Here is a 20,460-nt window from a genome sequence, read left to right on the forward strand (position 1 = left end):
GGTCATCATGCACATCAGTCCCGGTCCCTAATGGGACTTATAATCTAATGTCCCCATCTCATAAAATGCTAATAAATCCCACACAAACCCAGGAAGAATATTTAAACTCTAAAGAGATGCTGGCGTTGGTCAGATTGAAACCTAGGACTCCGACGCTGCAACCACGCAGCCACCATGCTGTGGTAGGCCCACAACCACAGTGCCTCAAGCATCCCTAATTGACCTCAATGAGGCCCTAATGCACCATATTTGAGTCTTGTACAAGTCAATACTTCGACCTCATGGTACTTAGCTGAGTGGATTCCATTGCTCCATCACGGACAGCCAACAGAAGTCAGGTGACGGCTTTGGTCTGAACCTTCCCAGTCAATTCAGACTACGCTTTTTGAAAAATTTGGTGTGGAGGAACTTGAGTGGCTGCACAAAGCCCTGACCTCACCCCACGGTACATATTTGGGATGAATTGGAAAACAACAATTACATGCCACATCTAACCCCCAACGTCAGTGCCGGACCCCACAAATGAGCTTTGGGCTGAATTGCAACAAATCTTCAGACAGAACCAAATTCTTGTGTCTTCCCTCCAAGAGTACAGGCTCTTATGGCCACAAGGGCCAACTCCATATTAAAAGGGGTTGGCCAGGACTTTCTGGATTTTAGATGCTATGGTCAAAGGTGACCGGGTGTCTAAACAGTTAGCAGGAGGGAGGGGGCACCTCTTCCCACACCCCATTGGCACACTTCGAAAAGCAATTACGGGGTGCCGATAGGCAGCCTACTAAAGACTCTCAGTGCTGCCATGCAGAGATTGCTTATCAAGCCCTGTCAGTGGCACAGCAAGCAAGTTCAAATCCCCTGTTGGGAGTAAATAAAAGTGTAGAAAAAGATTCAACAAAATTTTAACAGTGGAAAAAAAAAAACTTTTAAAATACTGCTATTAAAATAAAAAAAAACACACTTTTCCCCATAAAAACAAAACAATAAAAAAACACATATATTTGGTATTGTCATAATTGTTACAGTCCAAAGTATTAAAATATCACATTATTTATACTAGACGATGAAAGCAGCAAAAAAAAAAAAAATTTAAAAACAGGGGGGGGAATGCCAGGAATGCAAGTTTTTTGTTGTCCCAACTCACAAAAAGTTTGATGAAAAGTGATAAAATAGACGTATATTTGCTATATAGTCCTAGTAATAACTAAAGCTCACCCTGCAAAAAACGAACCTTGGTACAACCATTAACAAAAAAAAAAAAAAGTTCCGGAAAGCAATTTTTAAGAATGAAATTGTAACTACCGTATTTTTCGCCTTATAAGACGCACCGGTCTATAAGACGCACCCCCGTTTTAGAGCGGGAAAATAGGGGGAAAAAATAAATTACTCACCTCCCCCGGCGTTCTGCGGTGCTGCTGCAGGCTGTCGCTCCCTCCTGGTCCCCGGCAGAGCATTGCTTTCTGGACGCAGGGCTTGAAATCCCCGCCTCCAGAAAGCTAATACTGTGATTGGCTAACACACGCCGTCAGCCAATCACAGCCATTCAATGACATCATTGAATGGCTGTGATTGGCTGAAGGCGCAATGATGTTACTTCACAGTATTAGCTTTCTGGAGGTGGGGATTTCAAGCCCCGCGTCCAGAAAGCAATGCTCTGCCGGGGACCAGGAGGGAGCGACAGCCTGCAGCAGCGCCGCAGAACGCCGGGGGAGGTGAGTAATATATATTTTTTTTTTGACAGGAGAGAAATCTTCTAACTCATTGCACATTTGTTCGTGCGATCGCGAATTTAACGCGCAATCGCGCTAAATAAATCGCGGCCGCGCGTTAAATTCGCGATCGCGCTAAAAATGGCGATCGGAACGAATTTTCGGCACATTCGCTTCATAAGACGCAGAAACTTCCCCCCCCCCGCTTTGGAGGCGGAAAAAGTGCGTCTTATAAAGCGAAAAATACGGTACTTTAGTAAAAATAGAAAAATATTAAAAACTGTATGCATTTGGTATCATTGCAATTGTACTGGCTGTGAATGCTACAAAAACTACAACACCCCCCAAAAATGGCGCCATTACATTTTTTTAAATTTTACATTTCTCCACACTTAATTTTTCAAAAGTTTTTCTGTACATTATATAGTACTGGTAACATTAAATGTAATACAACTCATCCCACAGAAAAACAAGCCCTCATATGGCTAGGACAATGCAAAAATTAAAGAAAAAAAAAAAGTTATGGCTCTTAGAAGGCAGGGATAAAAAAAAAAAAAATCTAGTCTTGAAGGGGTTAAAGAGGTAAATTATGTCTAGATATGGGCAAGTTTTGATAAGCGTGACATGACGACACTGGGATGACTAAGTGCTTTGGCTGCAGCGCAGCACTGGAGACAAGAGGACATGCTCAGCTCTTACGAAGCCTCGCCACAAATGTACCCAAGGTTTTATAGGGAATGTTGGCGTATGAAGATAAGAGCGGCTTTCAGAGTTACTGGCAATTCTTTGACCTATTTTAAATAATCTCTACCCGTGTTGGCATCAAAGCGGTCAGATCCAAGTCACACGCCTGTAAAGCTAGGACAGACACGTCACCGAGGTCCCCCGGGGTTACAGTACATACTGTACTCCTATATAGGAGGGTGCAGCACTCTGGAATTGTATGTTATAGGTCAATTACAAGACAAAAAGACGAATGATCCGACAATGGCGGCTGAGGTCTCCTGGTGGGTCTGCAAGGCCACATAAGCCATTTCATCCCCCAGCTCGCTAGGATTATTAGCAATGTGTCACAAAACGGAAAATACAAACAGCATGTGAGGCGCAAAATCAAAGGAGTCTGTGATGGAGAGCCGATGCGGATCTAAACAGAGCCTTACTGGTTACAATTTGCCTTGGTTTTGTTTAAAGGGAACCTTTCACCTACTTTTAGCCCTATAAGCTAAGCTCTTAGGCTGACAGAAGGTGACCTGTAGAGTCCGGGAATGTAAGGGTTATATTTGCCTTCCTCATCGTTTCCCCGGTGTGAAAGCTGAAAGAACCGCTAAATACATTGAGCGGTGCTGGTCATTAGTCTGCCGTTCTAATTCTATAATGGGCGGACTACTTAGCGAGCCGCTCAACGTATTCAATAGTGGCTTTCAGGGGAACGACAGGGAAGGCAAGTATAAAACTTATATCCCCGGACTCAGCGGGTCACCGACTTTCAGCCAATAAGTTTAGCTTTTGGGCTAAAAGCAGGCAACAGACTCCCTTTAAAACATGTTTTATATGAAATGCCAAAATTTAAACTACATACTCAAAATGGACATTTTATTAGACACACTGGCCCTTTCACGATTGGAGCTTCCCTGTATGGAAATTGTACCCATGGCGGCAAAGAGAATAAACTCAAGTGGGAAGTTCTCAGTGTGAATCCACATTAGAGTAGTTTTCTTACTTTATATCATTACTCACTTTACCAATCCCTTAAGGCTGATTTAGACGCAACGATTTTGGCTCAAAAATCGCTCAAAGTCGTCTTTTGATCGATAATCGTGTCTAACTGCACTGACATCGTGCAGCTTTTGTTAAGCAGTCGCTGAAAGATGAGCGATCAGTTATCAGGAATTCACAGCGGGATACAGCTGATACTATTGTTTCCTGAAGACAGGAGGGGTATGAACAACTCAGCTGTGTTTTCCATACCCTGCTTGGAGCGCTCAGCTGTATAACAGTCGGGCGCTCCGAGCAGAGAACAGCTGGATGCAGAAGACAAGCGGGAACACCCCACTTGTCTTCTGCATCCTCCGCACAGAGAGCTCGGCTGTATAACACCGGGGCGCTCCGAGTGGGGAACAGCTGGATGCAGAAGACAAGCGGACCCGCTTTTTCTTCTGCATCCTCCACTTGGAGCGCAAGGTGATTGCTCAACATTTGAGCGGCTTTCAGACACACAGCAATTATCGCTCAAAAATTTTTTGGAGCGATAATCGTTGTGTCTAAATCAGGCTTTACCAAGAGCTATCGTGTCTCACAGCTGGCCAGCTAGCATACAGCAGCACAATCGCTGCTGTAGAGGAAGAACACAATTATTTCTGGACTGGTCCACCAAAACCAGATCGGCTTTACAGCCCCCATAAGGCCTCATTGTCCACGGGCGGATTTGAATTGTGGAATCTGCATGGAAGATCCATAGTTCAAGCCGCCCATAGGAAACAAGGGGAGTCTGCACTTGAATTTACACATGTGGATTTGTTTACTGGATTCCGCATGCGAAAAACAAATCGCAGCATGCTCCATTTTAGTGCTGATTCCGTGTGGACGGCTTACATTGAAGTCAATGGAAGCTGTCCGATCCGTGGCCCGTCCGCAATTTATATTGCGGATGGGCCACAGATTCCGCAGCAAAGCAGGAGCTTGAAAAAAAAAAAAAAAACACTATGCACTGGCCAGCACTTCCGCAGTACAAAAAAAAAAGAAGACCCACACAGATATGCAGGGTCCTCGGCCACGGGCAGGGTTGGATTCTGCTGCGGGCTCCCGCATGCGAAGTCCGATGCGCCTGTGGACATGAGGCCTAAATCAAGTAAAGGGGTTCTGCTCTTAGGGCTCATGTCCACGGGCAAATTATGATTTAAGATCCGCAGCGGATCTCCCGCATGCGGATCCGCATCCCATAGGGATGCATTGACCACCCGCGGGTAGATAAATACCCGCGGATCGTCAATAAAAGGCATTTTAAAAAAAATGGAGCATAGAAAAATCCGGACCATGCTCCATTTTCGTGCGGGTCTCCCGCGGGGACGGCTCCCGCGGGCTTCTATTGAAGCCTATGGAAGCCGTCCGGATCCGCGGGAGACCTAAAATAGGAATTTAAAGTATTTACCATCCGGCGCGGGCGGGGAAGGTCAGCTGTTCCTCACGGCCGCATCTTCCTTGCTTCGGCTCGGCGGATGTGCCCGGCGCATGCGCGCGGCACGTCGGCGACGTGCCGGCGACGTGCCGCCGGCGTCAGGAATTCATCCGCCGGCCGAAAATGAAGATCCGGCCGTGAGGAACAGCTGATCTTCTCCGCCCGCGCCGGATGGTAAATACTTTTAAATTCTTATTTTCAGCCCTCATGTCCGCGGGGCAGGAGGGACCCGCTGCAGATTCTACATGTAGAATCTGCAGCGGATCTGATTTTCCCCGTGGACATGAGGCCTTAGGGTAAATGAACATCTCAGAGCAAGGAAGCCCCTCCCTCCATGGTCAGAATGAAGAGCAGCTCCCGTTCTGGTGGGCTTCATGCCATCCTGGTATAACAGGAAAGCTATTTACCCGAATAGCTGTCCTGTAATACTACAGGGTCACTGCATAGTTCCGTTTCCCTGGCAAAAACAGTTTGTTGCAAGTTACTGGACCCAGGGAGATCAGCTGTTTCACCTGAACCCCATATCCTAAAAGGGTTGTGTCTGATGGCCCGACTTCTAGATAATCAAAATTAGGATTTTTTGTTTTGCAATCTCCAAATATGTTCTGGCATGGGGACCATAACCTCCTGTTCATCAACTAAATCTGATGACAAATACGGCACAACTTGTGCCATGTAGCAGTAGTCATGTGCCTGGTTGCAGCAGCAATGTAACTTGGAGCCCCACCATGATGCCTCAGACTGTGCGACCATTAATAATGAACAGCCAGTGAACACTTAATTCATTAGTAAGCCACGTGGACTGGCAACACGGTTGGGGTCTCAACTACATTGCTACCATGATGCAGAGGAGACCCATTCGCACAGCAGCCACTACGAGGGACCGTACCATCATACACTGGATTCACTATATGCCCTCTTCTCTACATATAAAATCACATATTGCTCCTCTGCTGATTCTGCGAGTTGTAGGGTGAAGGATACTGATTTGATCCATATGGTTTGGCTATGTCCACGGATGGACACTTTTGGATTAATGTTTTGGCTGTGATTAGAGAAAAATGTAATTCCTCTGCACCACTAGACCCATTATGTGTGTATTGGGGATATAATACCAGGATGGAAATCTGTGGAACATATTAGATAAGACAGACTCCATTTTCGCACCAGACTTTGATTTTTTTACAAAATGGGTCCCTTCTAACATATCCTGTATAGAATGGCTATTGTATATTATAACAATGGACATTTAACAGTATATTCTGATTGTAGCACAAAATTACGTGACAACCTGCTTTTTAAAAAAAATGACAATGTATAAAAAAAAAAAAAACTGGCCAAAAAGTCGTATGTACCCCAATATTATACCAATGAGAACTACAGCTGATCTCAAGTCCCCAAACAGCTCAGTTGAGGGAAAAATAAAACAGCTATAGCTCATGATCACCCAAAATTGGACTAAATAGTGGTCTTCTCAAAGAGGTGGACTTTCGCTCAAAGTTTCACTGTATTATAACTAGCAGTTGCCAACATTGAGGGTGCTGAGTGGGTTTATTTGATGATGTGTAATCCTTCCTGGTCAGGAGAATGATTTTAAATGAAAGTCTACATTGGCTATACTGCTAGGAGTATCACACATACCTTGTGGCACTTGTAATAGTATGCCAGCAGCTGCGGCATCCGGTCAATCTCGCTGAATACCTTCACAAACATTTTTGCCTGTTCTGTGAATATAAGAAAGAGTAATAAATACAGGGAGCTACAAGAATAAATACAGGGTGAGAAGCTACAAGAATAAAATATACAACTATGATAAATCAAGCCTGCCGCCAAAAGTACAGTAGTTAGTTTGGCTTAGCGTACAGACTATACTCTGAGGCACTGATGATATTCCCATGCCCGTCTGTGCGTCACATTATTGGCAACCACCAAAAAAAGAAGGTTGCTACAGTCACGTTACCAACATCAAGTTCATAAGTTGGTCATAAAATAATGCAGCTAGCAGCCCAATGAGTGTCCCGTCAGGGTTATCTCCTTTTGATCCCCATATTAAAATGCCTATTCAGTTCCGTCAAATGGAGATGGTATGGGAGATAAGTGGCTGCCAGACACCTGTGCCGCCCCTTATTTTAGAAAAAAGAAAAAAAAAAATCAAACCGATGAAGATATAATCCTCCTAATTCCCCAAAGGGAGGGGAGAGTCAGACTATTCCAATAAGCAGTATACTTTGGCTGATCTCCCCATTTCAAAGTAGCAGACCCCGGAAATTTTCAGTTAAAACACTAAAGTAATTTAATCATTAATTTTAATCAATCCAAACAAATGTGGGTTTTTTTCTGCTCCTTTTCTGAATGATCCAAAATGTTCATTTCATTTGTAGGGAAGAGGCAAAAGAAAAGTTTTATTTAGTGCAACACTGCCATCTGCTGCCAAAACAAGTTATTGCTGCCCACATAATATACTCAACATTGAAATTGCTACACTAAGAAGGAAAAGTCGTGACATTATGGAAATCACAAGATCGACAGATATGTTAATGATATGCAAATGATGAATGAATGGAAACAAAATATTCAAAACATCTAGATTTATTCAGTATCAAGTATGAGCACCAAGCACAGAAATACATGCACTTACACGCCTGGGCATGCTATCAATGAGGTTCTTAAAGGGGTTGTCCCGTTGTGACAAGTGCATGTCAGCACTTCTGTATGGCCATTACAATGCACTTTGTAATATACATTGTGCATTGTATATGAGCCACACAGAAGTTATATACTCATCTACAGGGTTGACCCCCCCCCCTTTCCCCCGTGTTGACGATCCCGTTGTCCCTGTGTCCGACAAAAGCTTGCCGCCGACTTCTCCACTTGTCGGGCATGCGCAGAAGAGATTGTCGGTCCTTGGATGACCCTAGTACAGCTTGCACATGCGCAGTATCGCCCTTCATTCTTGGACAGCCGCTGCGAGGATCAGAAGCGTCCAGCGGTGACTGTGAAGCAGCGGAGGGTAACTGTTACTGTCGCCCCGGCGGGGGGTGCTGTCAGTGTACTTGTCGGGGAAAAGTGCTCTCAGAGTATTTTTGTCGGGGGGGGGGGTCAGTGCTGTCAGTACACTTGTTGTGCCTGGAGGGAGGAGAGGGGGTGCTATCAGTGCACTTGAGGGCGGGGAGGTGGGGGGTTGGTCTGTCGGAGTACTTGGTTGGAAGGGGGGGGGGGGTTGTTATAGCTTTTCACAGGGCGGGTCTGTCATAACTTGTCGCACGGGGGTAGGGGTAAGGTGAACTGACTATTGTGAATGGTGGATCCTGTGTTATCTATACATAAGTGTCTCATCTCAGTGTAATCCTGTCTGTGCAGGGACGGGAGGAGGTGAGCTGTGACTGAGGCTGTCCGTGTAACTTGTTGCGCAGGGGCTGTCCGTGTACTTGTCGAGTGGGGTGAGGGGGACTGTCACCATAATTTGTCAGTTCGGGAGGGGGGCTGTCACAGTAACTTAGGGTGGGGGGTTTCTGTCAAGCGGGTATCCATGTTTCAGAGCGGGGCGGCTGCAGGAAATTACTCCCCCTGTCCCTCTTCATTCAATTTACACAGCGGCCATTCAGTACTGAGCAGCTGCTGTTTATATTGAACTCTCATGGTTCAGGATTTTCTCCTGGATGATGAGTATGTATAGACAGTCTCTCCTGGCCCCGCCCCCTCTAAGTACACTGTACAGCAGGAGAACATGCTGTATGATAGAGGGACTGATAGGGGGTGGGGCCTGGGCGGGAAGAGACTGTAGATTAGGAGGGGCGGGGCTAAGACAGGAGCTGAGCGAGGCCAGAGAACCCTGCTTTTTCATGTCTCTTGCTGCCATCAGGAGCGCGCACACAGTGGGGGGAGAGCGCAATGCATTGTGGGAAGGCAGCACAACAGCGCCATCTTTGAAAGCTGCATTGAACATCAGATATCAAAGCAAGACACTGACATTGCAGCTGATCTGCCGGCCGGTTTGAGCCCCTGTGTGCTGTGTGTTACTATCCTTACTGATAGGGAAGCATCATTTTTATTTAAAAATTTCACCCTGCATGACGGGACAACCCCTTTAATGGCTGTGAGGGATTTTCTGCTATAGTGAATATACTTGAGCATACAAACCATCAAGATAAGCTGCTGGCAGCTCCCGTTGCCAATGATGAGGCGCTGCAGGCTGTAGTAGCACATTGAGGGCAGCAGGCTGCTCACAGTTGCACAAGCAACATGTGGCCTTGCATTGTCAGGTTGAAAAACAGTTGCTGGGACACTTCATAGAAATGGCCATACCAATCATACTACAACCAAATCAATCTAATGAGGAGCTGGAATGAAGGCTAGATCCAGCTACCGTACATTATTGCACCCCAGATCATAACCCCAGGAGTGATGATACCTCATGAAAGCCTCTTTACAGCATTGCTCACACGATCTCCTGAACAATCTCTGGCTATCACTGCATCCAAAAGTGGGACTCATCGCTGAAGAAGATAGACCTGCATTCCAGCCTCCATTGCGGTATTGCTCGGCACCACGATAGCCCATGAGAACAGTGGTGTGATCGCATCACAGGATGCCAATGGGTGACAGGGAGAACACACTCCCCCTGGCACCCACTTACAAGCCGCAATCGCTATTGATCGCAGAATGTAAAGGGTTAAACAGTCAGGAACTGAGGCTTTTCGCTTCGGCTGTTACAGTAGACAGCCGAGCACTGGACCTGCTCCCACTAGGTTGCAGGAGCTTTAAACAGGCACCATAAATTTACCATAGCGTAGGTTTAAAGCCCAGGAACAGGCGCTCGGTCACTTAAAAGGTTAATGAGCACTGCGTAAAAAAAGTAATTCTACAGAAAACAGTTGGTTGAGGAGGTGGTAGCAATGCACTTATGAAGGGGCGAGGAACAATAATATAAAGGATGGCAGAAAAATATTACATATGTTAAAGCGTAACTGTGCTTTCCAAAAACTTTTGACATGTCATAAAGTCAAAGACCCCACCAATCACTAGAACAAAGCGCTTACCTAAGCACCGTCTCTGCTCACTAGCTAAAAACGGCATCATTAGAAAAGCTATGGGCTCGTCTTCAGGTAAAAAGCACTAACAGAGCTTAGATGAGCGTTTCAGCTCCTTTGCTCCAGCAATCGGTGGGGGGCTCAGCATCCAGATCCCAGTGAACAGAACTTTTGACGTGTCAAAAGTTTTTTGAAAGCTAGGTTACACTCTAAAGCAGTTGTCTGGAACTTTCCTATTGATGATCAATCCTCAGGACAGGTCCTCAATAGTTGATCGACGGGGGTCTGCAGCTCAGGATCCTCACAGCTGATAACAGACCAAGACAGCTCTGACTGTAATGCAGCAGCCTAGGTAGGTACTGGAGGTGCTGCTTCCATTGATTTCAATGGGAGCTTTACCTGCAATACTAAACCGGGCCACTGCGCTAAAGTCAGAGCCGTCTGCTCCCAGCTCTGTCTGTAATAACAACTGGTCTGGTATCAGCTGGCTGGTGAAGAGCCTGAGTGTCGGATCCCCGCTGATAAACTACTGATGACTTATCCTAAGAATCTATAACTGAACGAAGCTTACAGTGTTCTCCCCAGGACTGGAAAACAAGCATTCAAGGCTCCAGCCGAGGTGAGGGGATAAAAGGAGATATTGCAAGAGAAAAGTTGTTTACAAAGTCAATGAACAGCTAGACTTCCCCCAATACAATGCATGTGTCTGCACAGTACACCCATAGCATTCCCTATGGAGACTGGAGAAATTGGAGGCTGGTAGACGATTCGCATAACCTGGCAGCAAATAATATGTATTTGATTTTCTACAAATCCTTTTCAGTCCATGTTTTACTGCTTAACACTGTGCTACAGAGTGCCAACTTCTTCACTTACCTGTAGACTGGCTATTGAACGCTGCAACTATCTGGGGGCTGCACATAGCTTCCAATCGATTCTTCAGGGCCTCCAGGTATACACATTTTTCAGAGTAATCCGGCGTGTCCACCAACATGGTGAGGCTCACCTGCATACTGGTGAGCTTCTCAGAGATCACAGTTATGTTCTGTAAAAGAGGAGAACGTTAGGGCCGTCTTCCTTAGGAAGAACATCTATTAACGTCTTATGAGATATTTACATTGATTTCTGAAAATTCTATTATTGTACAGGGCATCAGGAAACAAAAAGATTCTACATATACTCATAGAATGAAAGAGTTGGAAGGGACCTCCAGGGTCATCGGGTCCAACCCCCTGCTGAGTGCAGGATTCACTAAATCATCCCAGACAGATGTCTGTCCAGCCTTTGTTTGAAGACTTCCATTGAAGGAGAACTCCCCACCTCCTGTGGTAACCTGTTCCACTCATTGGTCACCTTCACTGTCAGAAAGGTTTTTCTAATATCTAATTTGTGTTTCCTCTCTTTCAGTTTCATCCCATTGCTGCTAGTCTTTCCTTGTACAAATGAGAATAGGGCTGATCCCTCTGCAGTGTGACAGCCCTACAGATATTTGTAGTCAGATATTAAAGGAGATGTCTCGAGGAAGCAGTTAATTTTTTTTTTTGCCCAGTCCCCCCCATTAAACATACATTACTAAGCCCCCCTGTAAATGACATTTCTAGCTGGTTCGTACTTACCGTTCCAGCGTTTCAGCAACTTATAAAAGTTTCCTCAAGATGGCCGCCGGCTCTTTCCCCGTCGCTCGCTGCAGCCCCGACGTGCGCGCTCCCGAGACGCCGCCAGCTGTGTCTCCATGGCAACCGGACGCCCCGCAGCCGCCGACCAGACGCCCCGCAGCCGCCGACCAGACGCCCACCGCCAGGCAGCAGGTAACCGGCGCTAGCCCCCGGCTCCCCAGCGCTAGACCCTCAGCCCAGGTGAAGGCCCCGGAGCCCAGCGCTAGGTTCCGGAGCCCAGCGCTAGTTCCCCCGGCCTAGCGGCAGCCCCCCCCGGCCTAGCGACAGCCCCCCCATCGCAGCGACAGCCCCCCCGGCCTAGCGACAGCCCCCCCATCGCAGCGGCAGCCCCCCCCGGCCTAGCGACAGCCCCCCCATCGCAGCGACAGCCCCCCCGGCCTAGCGACAGCCCCCCCATCGCAGCGGCAGCCCCCCCCGGCCTAGCGACAGCCCCCCCATCGCAGCGACAGCCCCCCCGGCCTAGCGCTAGTTCCCCCATCGCAGCGGCAGCCCCCCCCGGCCTAGCGACAGCCCCCCCATCGCAGCGACAGCCCCCCCGGCCTAGCGACAGCCCCCCCATCGCAGCGGCAGCCCCCCCCGGCCTAGCGACAGCCCCCCCATCGCAGCGACAGCCCCCCCGGCCTAGCGACAGCCCCCCCATCACAGCGGCAGCCCCCCCCCGGCGCAGCGACAGCCCCCCCGGCGCAGCCCGGCGCAGCGGCAGCCCCCCCGGCGCAGCGACAGCCCCCCCGGCGCAGCCCGGCGCAGCGGCAGCCCCCCCCGACCCATCACTTACCTGGGAGGCTTCTCGGGGCTGCTGGGCTGGGCTGGGCTTCTCCGCTGGGCAGCTCCAGTTTCTGCACCTTCCTCTAACAGAGGATGGTGCAGAATGGCCGCTCCAGCGCGCTCCCGAGCAGTGACAGCTCGTCTGCGCATGCGCAGAAGAGCTGTAGCGGGGAGCACACTGAAGCGGCTCGTGCTGAATGGAGAAGACCGGACTGCGCAAGCGCGTCTAAAAAAGCAAGCTGCCAGCGAATTTAGACGGAACCATGGAGACGAGGACGCTAGCAACGGAGCAGGTAAGTGGAATAACTTCTGTATGGCTCATATTTAATGCACGATGTATATTACAAAGTGCATTAATATGGCCATACGGAAGTGTATAACCCCACTTGGTTTCGCGAGACCACCCCTTTAAGTCTTCTCTCAGCCTTCTTTTTTGCAAGCTAAACATCCCAGATCCTTTAACCTTTCTTCATAGGTCATGGTTTGTAGACCGCTCACCATCTTGATAACGCTTCTCTGAACTTGCTCCAGTTTGTTGGTGTGTTTTTTGTTTTTTTAATTGGGGTGCCCAGAACTGGACACAGTATTCCAGATAAGGTCTGACTAAGAAAGAGTAGAGGTGATAATTACTTCACATGATCTAGATTCTATGCTTCTCTTAATACGTCCCAGAATTGTGTTTGCCTTTTTGGCTGCTGCATCACATTGTTGACTCAGGTTCAGTCTATGATCTATTAACATACCCAAGTCTTCTTCACATGTGCTGCCGTTTAACCATTGCACCGATTCTGTATGTGCTTTTTTCATTTTTCTTGCCCAAATATAGGACGCTATATTTCTCCTAGTTAAATATCATTGTTAGTTTCCGCCCACTGTTCAAGCTTGACCAGTTTTGACCAGTTACTGCTCGATTTTCACTGTAGGACTTTGCAATTCTCCTTGTTAAATACTATTCTGTTAGTTGCTGCCCACTGTTCAAGCTTTTCTAGATCTTTTTGAATACTCTCTCTTCCCTAGTGTTAGCTATCCCTTATAGCTTTGTGTCGTCGGCAAATTTGATCAATTTCCCATGAATTCCTTCCTCCAGGTCATTTATAAAAATGTTGAACAACACTGGGCCTAGGACAGAGCCTTGTGGTATCCTACTTGATACATTCTTCCACTTGGATGTGCAGCCATTTATTACCACTCTTTGAGTACAATCACTCGGCCAGTTGTGAATCCACCTAACTGTTGCCTTGTCAATCCCATATTTGGTAATTTTTGCAATATGTATGGTATGAGATACTTTGTCAAATGCTTTACTAAAGGCAAGATATACTATATCCATTGCATTTCCATGATCAACCCAGTTGGTGATTCTGTCATAGAAGTAAATTAGATTCATCTGGCATGACTTGTTTGTTACAAACCCATGCTGGCTCTGGTTAATCACTCCATTCTCATCCAAGTACTTCTATACATGCCGTTTAATGATTTGTTCAAAGATTTTTCTCGGTATAGAAGTCAGGCTCACAGGCCTGTAGTTTCCTAGGTCCGTCTTAATCCCTTCTTTGAAGAGAGGGACAACATTTGCCCTTCGCCAATCTTCTGGGACTTCTCCTGTTCTCCAGGAATTTTCAATTATGGCGAGTGGCTCAGCAATTACCTCGGCTGCTTCCTTTAGTATCCTAGGATGTCATTCATCTGGACCTTGAGACTTGAATTCATTTAAGTTAGCTAAGTGTTCCCTCACCATCTCTCGGCTTATAGATAGCCTGCATTCTTTTATTTCCCCAATAGCACAGGGAAAATCAGTTGATGTTCCATCTACTTTCTGAGAGAAAACAGATATAAAATAGGAATTTAAAAGTTTGGCCCTCTCAACGTCATTTTTGACCAATTCACCATTTTCATCCTGTAAACATCCTATAGCATCTTTGACTTTTCTTTTGCTTTTGACATACCCCGAAATCCGCCACTCAGGACCCGCACAGACCAGCTGATTGAAGAGACCTCTTCGATGTTTACATTTGAGTGTGGTCACGTTCGTACTCAGAAGGTCATATTATTTAGAGCAGCCATTCTGAGTACTACAGGTTTGTCCCATTGAAGTGAATGTAGTACTTAGAATGGCCACAATAAATAATACGGAGTTCTGAGCACTGAAAAGATCAGGCTTGGTTGTAAACATTGAAGAGGCTGTGGTGCTTCAATCTGCTAATCAGCAAGGATCCCAAGTGACAGACCCTCACTGATCAGATATTGATGGCCTGACCTAAGGATACCCTTTATAAAACTTACCTGTGTCTTAAAGGTCTCCTCAATGTCTGCACTGAGTGTACTCCATTTGTCAGCTTCTTGAAGAGATTCTGCAGCCAACTGCATCCGCGACTTGACTTTATCCATCTCCACTAGGACCTAGAGATGCAAACAACAGTCAGATGGGGAAGGGGTGCAAAATATTCAGCAATTTCTCTATATATGAGATGTTACTTCTCACCTGCATAGACTGGGCAGTGTCCTGCTCAAACTTCTTGATATCTTCCTTCACAAGGATCATCTGCTCCTTTAAAAAAGCTGCTTCCTGCCGGAGAGCTTCCACATCACGCAAGACTCGCGGCATGTTCTGCAGGGCCTGGTGGCTGCTCTCTGAGGAGGATATGAATGTCACTCTTGCAGGGGTGGTATTATGGGGTATGAGGGGTGTACTTGACAAAAGTCAATTAGACAACTTGTAAAGTAGAGCATTATTTTTGTGATGGCACATAAAACTATACTATACATTGTGCATATGTAGACATAATGGAGTTCAGTGCAATCACAAGCGTCTCAGTACGTTGGGTAGTGACAGACAGTACTGTACACATGATGCATCGAGACTCTGAAAGTGCATTTGGTCAGGCAGGGAATGGGTGCTGTGAAGGGGAAAAGCCATCTGCATCACAGAACAGCTTCTCCTTACACAGCGCAAGAGGATGAGCATTGGAGGCAGGAGAGAAATTAAAGCAATGATGGGGATAGAAAATGTAAGTACAGTCTAGGTATGGTTGAAAAGCAATAAAATAGAGTATAACGTAGGCTTTAAAAAATTCTTATATGGGAACAGCTGTGCCTGCACTAAAGAGAACAGCTCATTCTTCAGCTATGTAGTTAGCTACCTGAAGACGGATTTCTCAGCCTCGTTTTCACCTAGCCACAAAGCTGAAGACTTATTTATTTTTTTTACAAAAAATGTAAGCTGATAAAACCTATTGTAAAAATGCTTCGAATCCCCTATTCTATATATTGAAAAAAAGTGTAGTTACTCTCTCAACATCAAAATCAGTGTCACATCCCATGACTACCCACATCGCATAGATGTGAATTAAGTTTCCAAAATCCTGAATGCATGCTTTGGAAAACTTTGGCAATGATTAATGCTTGCATAGCAGAACAATTAGCCACAAAAATAAGCTGCCGTCAAACATGCACAGTACTGATTTTGTTTTTCTTTCCAAATGTCCATTTTTTCGTCACCATCACTAGGCGATGCTGCAAAATTCGTGACCTGTTGGCTTCCATTGACTTCAATGGAAGCCGTCCGTGCAAAATCCGCGCAAAAACAGCATGCTGCAATTTTTTCTCTGTGAACGGAGATCACAATTGATTTACACTCATGTGCAGATAGAATCGATTGCCCATAATATGCCATGGATGGTATTTGCTGCGAACTCATGGTGCGGACCTTTATATTGTGAACATCTATGATTAAAAAAAGGAGTTGACTTTGTGTTATAAGACCTCCATGAATTCCCTATGAAACCATGTATCATCTTGTATGAAGAAATAAAGAAGCTTGGAGTGTAATTTCTCTTTAACCAGACCTGTGTTCAGCTTGTGACTTTATGGAAGCGCACCTGGATACTTGTGGAGGCCCGCTGGCACTTGCGGACTCCTCACAGAAAGTAAAGGTGCATTTACACACAAAGATGATCGCTCAAAAGATGGCTTTTGAGTGATCATTTATGCATAAACTACTACTTGGTACTAATGCCTATTAGCACCAATTAGTAGCGTGTGATCTGCCAAGAGCTGTATTCAGAGTACAGACCACCTGCTGTTCTCTGAATACATTCCCTTTGTTCTGCCACAGGGCTGATAGCTGAGACAATGAATCAGCGCTCTCCGGGCAGTACACAAAGTGCGGTCCTGCTTATCAGCTGTTCTGCCAAATGATGGATTTCATGCCGAACTGAAATTCATTATTTGGCAGAAAAATAAAAGATGGGCACATTTACATGCAACGATTATCGCTCAAAAGATGGCTTTTGTGTGAATTTTGAGCGATAAGCGTTGTGTCTAAATGGGCCTTAGTATAAAATATTATCTTCCTACCCGCATGTTCTTTTTATCTGCTCACACACAAGAAGTGCAGGACCGTTTTTAATTTCTTATTTCCACCATCTAGGGAAAGTCATTGTAGCCCTAGGTTGCAGACATGGGGTCTCCCTCATCAGGGAGTGTGCCCCACTTGTAGGTAGGGTCTTCTCCTATCTGAGGATTTAGGGTCAGTTTCCCTTATCACAAAGTAAGTGTATTTTGTGTTGTCGGCGTTTGTAGGAGTGTATACATTTACGTCTGGGTAGGACATTCAGGCTACGCCAGGCATGGACATAACACAGTTATATTCGAAGGGAATCCAGAGCACAGTCCCTGCGGTGCATAATTTTTCGTATGTGGATTTGAAATCACAGAAAAAAGAAATAATTTTTTCCATGGAAACATGTTAAGTGCCCAAATGCGAATCTGTCTCATTAACTGCGGTGAATTTTGCATGCAGATTCATGGCATTTTGAATGCAAATCCACAGCAAAATTCCAAGATTCATCCTCCGGCTTATGCCACAGCTTACATGGCAGATATATCTACTGGATTGTTGCAACGTGAATTATGACTTTGTGAATGAGACCTAAACATGTGGTATAAAATACAACACAAAATCTGCAACAGCAATTCTGCCACAAAACCCACAAACAAAATTACTGCTGTGGTTGTCTTAACAGATTCACTGCCGAATTGTGTTGTCTATTTTGGAACAGAATTTCACAAAGCATTGATGAATATGATGAGATTCCACATCCAAAACCTGTAACACATGTAGAATATTGTGTGCAGTGGATAAAAAATTAAAAAAAATCAGCTGTGAAAAACACTTTCACAAACTGCAGATTTCGAGTGAATCCAACCTAAGACCTCCCTCACACACACCACTTTTTAAGCTTTTAGCGCAGCGCTAAACGCTATGAGAGGCTCCCATTGTTTCCAATGGAGCCTCTCACACAGCCGTAGACAAATGCCCCAACACAACGCTTTTCAAGTGGTGCCTGTCCTATTTTGGAGCGTTTAGCTCTCCTCATCAATGATGAGGAATGATAAACGCTGGCTTTGGCCGCAACATCACTGCGGTCGAAACTGAAAGTAAAATGCGCTGCAATTTAAATTGCGGTGCTTTCCCTAACACATGTGTGAGGGAGGCCTCAGGCTATCTACATACAGCCGAGCTCCTTGGCCCAATATCGTGAAAGTGCCATGTACATACGGATATGTGGCCTATTTTCTGTCAAAAATGCACTTTTTGGAGGTTGCGATCCTCCAGCACAGCTTTCAGTCGCGTTGGGGGATTGGCAAGTGTTTCCCATTGTCCTGAATGGGAAACTTCGCATCGCACCGATGTGCACATCACATAGCATGCGATGAGTTTTCCTATCCCATTGACAACAATAGGCAACGCGTTCATAAGAACGTGCAACGATAGAGCATGCCGCAATTTTTTTACCTGCATGGCGGTGCAGGAAAAAGAAAATTGCTCATATGTATGACTCCATTCAAAAGAATGGAGATCGTATTTGTGCGAGATGTGTGTCTCACAACGCACAAATCTCACTTGATTTTCTCGGCCGTGTGAAAGTGGCTTTAGAATGAGTAGGCAGGACGAGCTCAAGTCCTATATACCTTCGACTGAGTTGTTGACCTCCTGGATGAAGAGCTGCAGCTTCATAACCAGAGTTGCGGCGTGTGCGTCCACCTTCCCGGGAGCATCTTTCTGGACCGACTTAAAGGCAGTGTTCACCCAATCCTTCACCTCAAAGTCATCGGCGAGGAACCTGGAGAAGTCCATCCTGCCTGCTGAGACAAAGCGGGAAAGTCATCTATGCAGAGAAAACCCTCATAATGCACATTCACTCCTCCATGTAAATGACACATTAAAACTAAAATAAGAAGTCTGATAGTGGTGATCATCATGGAGGTTTTGAACCTCATGTCAGCCATTCCATTGACCAACATTACATTCCTCCATTTTCTTGATAGAAATGACTGCTATAGGATTGGATCTGCTCTCCTTACTGGCAAAGACTTGTATGTGTTCACAATGACAGAAAAGGGGTCGTAGAGGATTATAAGAACATGGCTGCTTTCATCCAAAACAGCACCATCCCTGTAACGGCTATTGCATTTCAGCTCCACTGAAGTATACAGAGTAGAGCTGCAATACCACACAGTACCTGTGGATGAGGGTGGTGCTGTTCAGATGAAAGCAGTCATTTTTCTAATTCTTTACAACCCCTTTAATATGGAGCTGTGAATGCAGCCTTTCAAAAATAAATAAATAATAATATTAATTGGGTGCATTAAAAAGCGCTGTCAGACGCTGTGACATGCATTCAAAAACGCAGCTCGAAATTGCGGTAAAATGCCGCGATTTTGACCGCATCTGTCAGAGCAGCCTTACGGTCTCCAAAACTACAAACCTGTTGGATTTTTTAGTTGACGGCGACCTTATATATGGCAATGTCATCACAGACTACAATGTAAGTCGGGCGCGACTACAATCTGCGCAGTCTGCTTGTTCTTTTACAGCCATATTGGAAAGGTCCTTTTAGGCGGAATGGTTATCGTTCAAAAAACCATTTAAATAACCGAAAGTGAGCGATAATCATTTAGTGTGAACGCGGCCGACAACTGAACGACGAATGAATCGTCCGCTTCCATTTGTTGTTCTTGTCATGCAGCACAAAAATCATTGTTGGCTCGTTCGCTTATTGTTCGGTTTAAGGGCTCACTCACACGACCGCGATTTTGGCGTGTATTACGTGCGCGATGCACGGCTATGTGACACGCTGTGAATAGAGTCAATCACAGTACCTGGACTTTCATTGATCCATTCCCATTAGTGTGTGAACACTGCATGCAGATACGGCGTGTGAAAAAGATGGCAGCAAGCTCTATCTCGCCACGTACCACGCAGCGTGAACCTATATTTTTGCATAGGTAGTGTAGGCAATGCTGTCAATACGCAACACCTTGCATATAAGTGATGATACATACGGAACCCCGCTATGGGACAGAGAGGGGAATTTAAAAAAAAGACAATAGGCACACTGCGCATGGCGAATGCGTGAGATACGCAGTCATGCGCAGTGCACTCACCGCTATACATGGCGGTAGCCGACTCTTTGCCAGATCATGAGCCCTTACAGAGACCGGTACACCCCTGCGTGACCCACACAGTACTTTACGCATAGGGTCGTGTGAATAAAGTTCATTATAAACGGCAGCGAGCCATTGTGGGGGTCAGCTGGACCATCACACGCTATTTACCATCAAACGGCTCAATACGAAACCGCGCAAAATTGTGGGATGTGCAGATGGAAAGTGTGAACACGGCTTACAGCGATGCAGAGAACGAGGTCACTCCGCGCACACCTGACATTTTTTTGGCACTGGCCATGCTGCAATCAAGCTCAACATCAAAGCCATGCAGAGTGCAGACAGATTTTAGCACCATGCATCACCATGGAGCCTAACAGTATTAATTTGTCACTGCTGGGAGTTGTAGTTCTACAGGAGCTGTCAAGATCTAAGGAGGTTCTAGTGACAACATATACAACAAGAAGGAAAATAAGCAGCTCAACAGCGCCGCCTTCTGGATACCTGCAAGCAGAGAAAGGCATACAAAGGTGTAAAATCTAACCGGACACTTTAATTAATTCTCCGGTTCCCGTACTGCTTGCCAGCGCTGCACTTCCGGGTTGCCCGTGGGAGCCATGGTGACACGACGCGTGACGTCACTTCCGGGTCCGCTAGGA

The 20,460-nt window shown here is 46.0% G+C and overlaps 1 protein-coding gene across 5 annotated transcripts in view; it reads right to left on the reverse strand.

Moving 5' to 3' along the window:
• COG7 (component of oligomeric golgi complex 7) overlaps nucleotides 1–20,460 on the reverse strand; it is a 50,145-nt gene extending 29,685 nt beyond the window's left edge. Inside the window, exons 1-6 of one of the 5 annotated variants that reach the window (XM_066576419.1) lie at nucleotides 20,346–20,460; nucleotides 18,326–18,496; nucleotides 14,835–14,983; nucleotides 14,636–14,752; nucleotides 10,788–10,956; nucleotides 6,523–6,605 (exon numbers count right to left, since the gene is read on the reverse strand). In XM_066576419.1, the coding sequence (XP_066432516.1) occupies nucleotides 6,523–6,605; nucleotides 10,788–10,956; nucleotides 14,636–14,752; nucleotides 14,835–14,983; nucleotides 18,326–18,491 (684 nt within the window). In that variant the 5' untranslated portion in view covers nucleotides 18,492–18,496; nucleotides 20,346–20,460. Of the gene's footprint in view, nucleotides 1–6,522; nucleotides 6,606–10,787; nucleotides 10,957–14,635; nucleotides 14,753–14,834; nucleotides 14,984–18,325; nucleotides 18,500–20,305 lie in introns of all 5 variants that reach the window. The other 4 variants (XM_066576418.1, XM_066576417.1, XM_066576421.1 and 1 more) reach the window with 4 other exon arrangements.

This window comes from Eleutherodactylus coqui, chromosome 8 (assembly GCF_035609145.1).
Source record: "Eleutherodactylus coqui strain aEleCoq1 chromosome 8, aEleCoq1.hap1, whole genome shotgun sequence".
Classification (NCBI taxonomy): domain Eukaryota; kingdom Metazoa; phylum Chordata; class Amphibia; order Anura; family Eleutherodactylidae; genus Eleutherodactylus; species Eleutherodactylus coqui.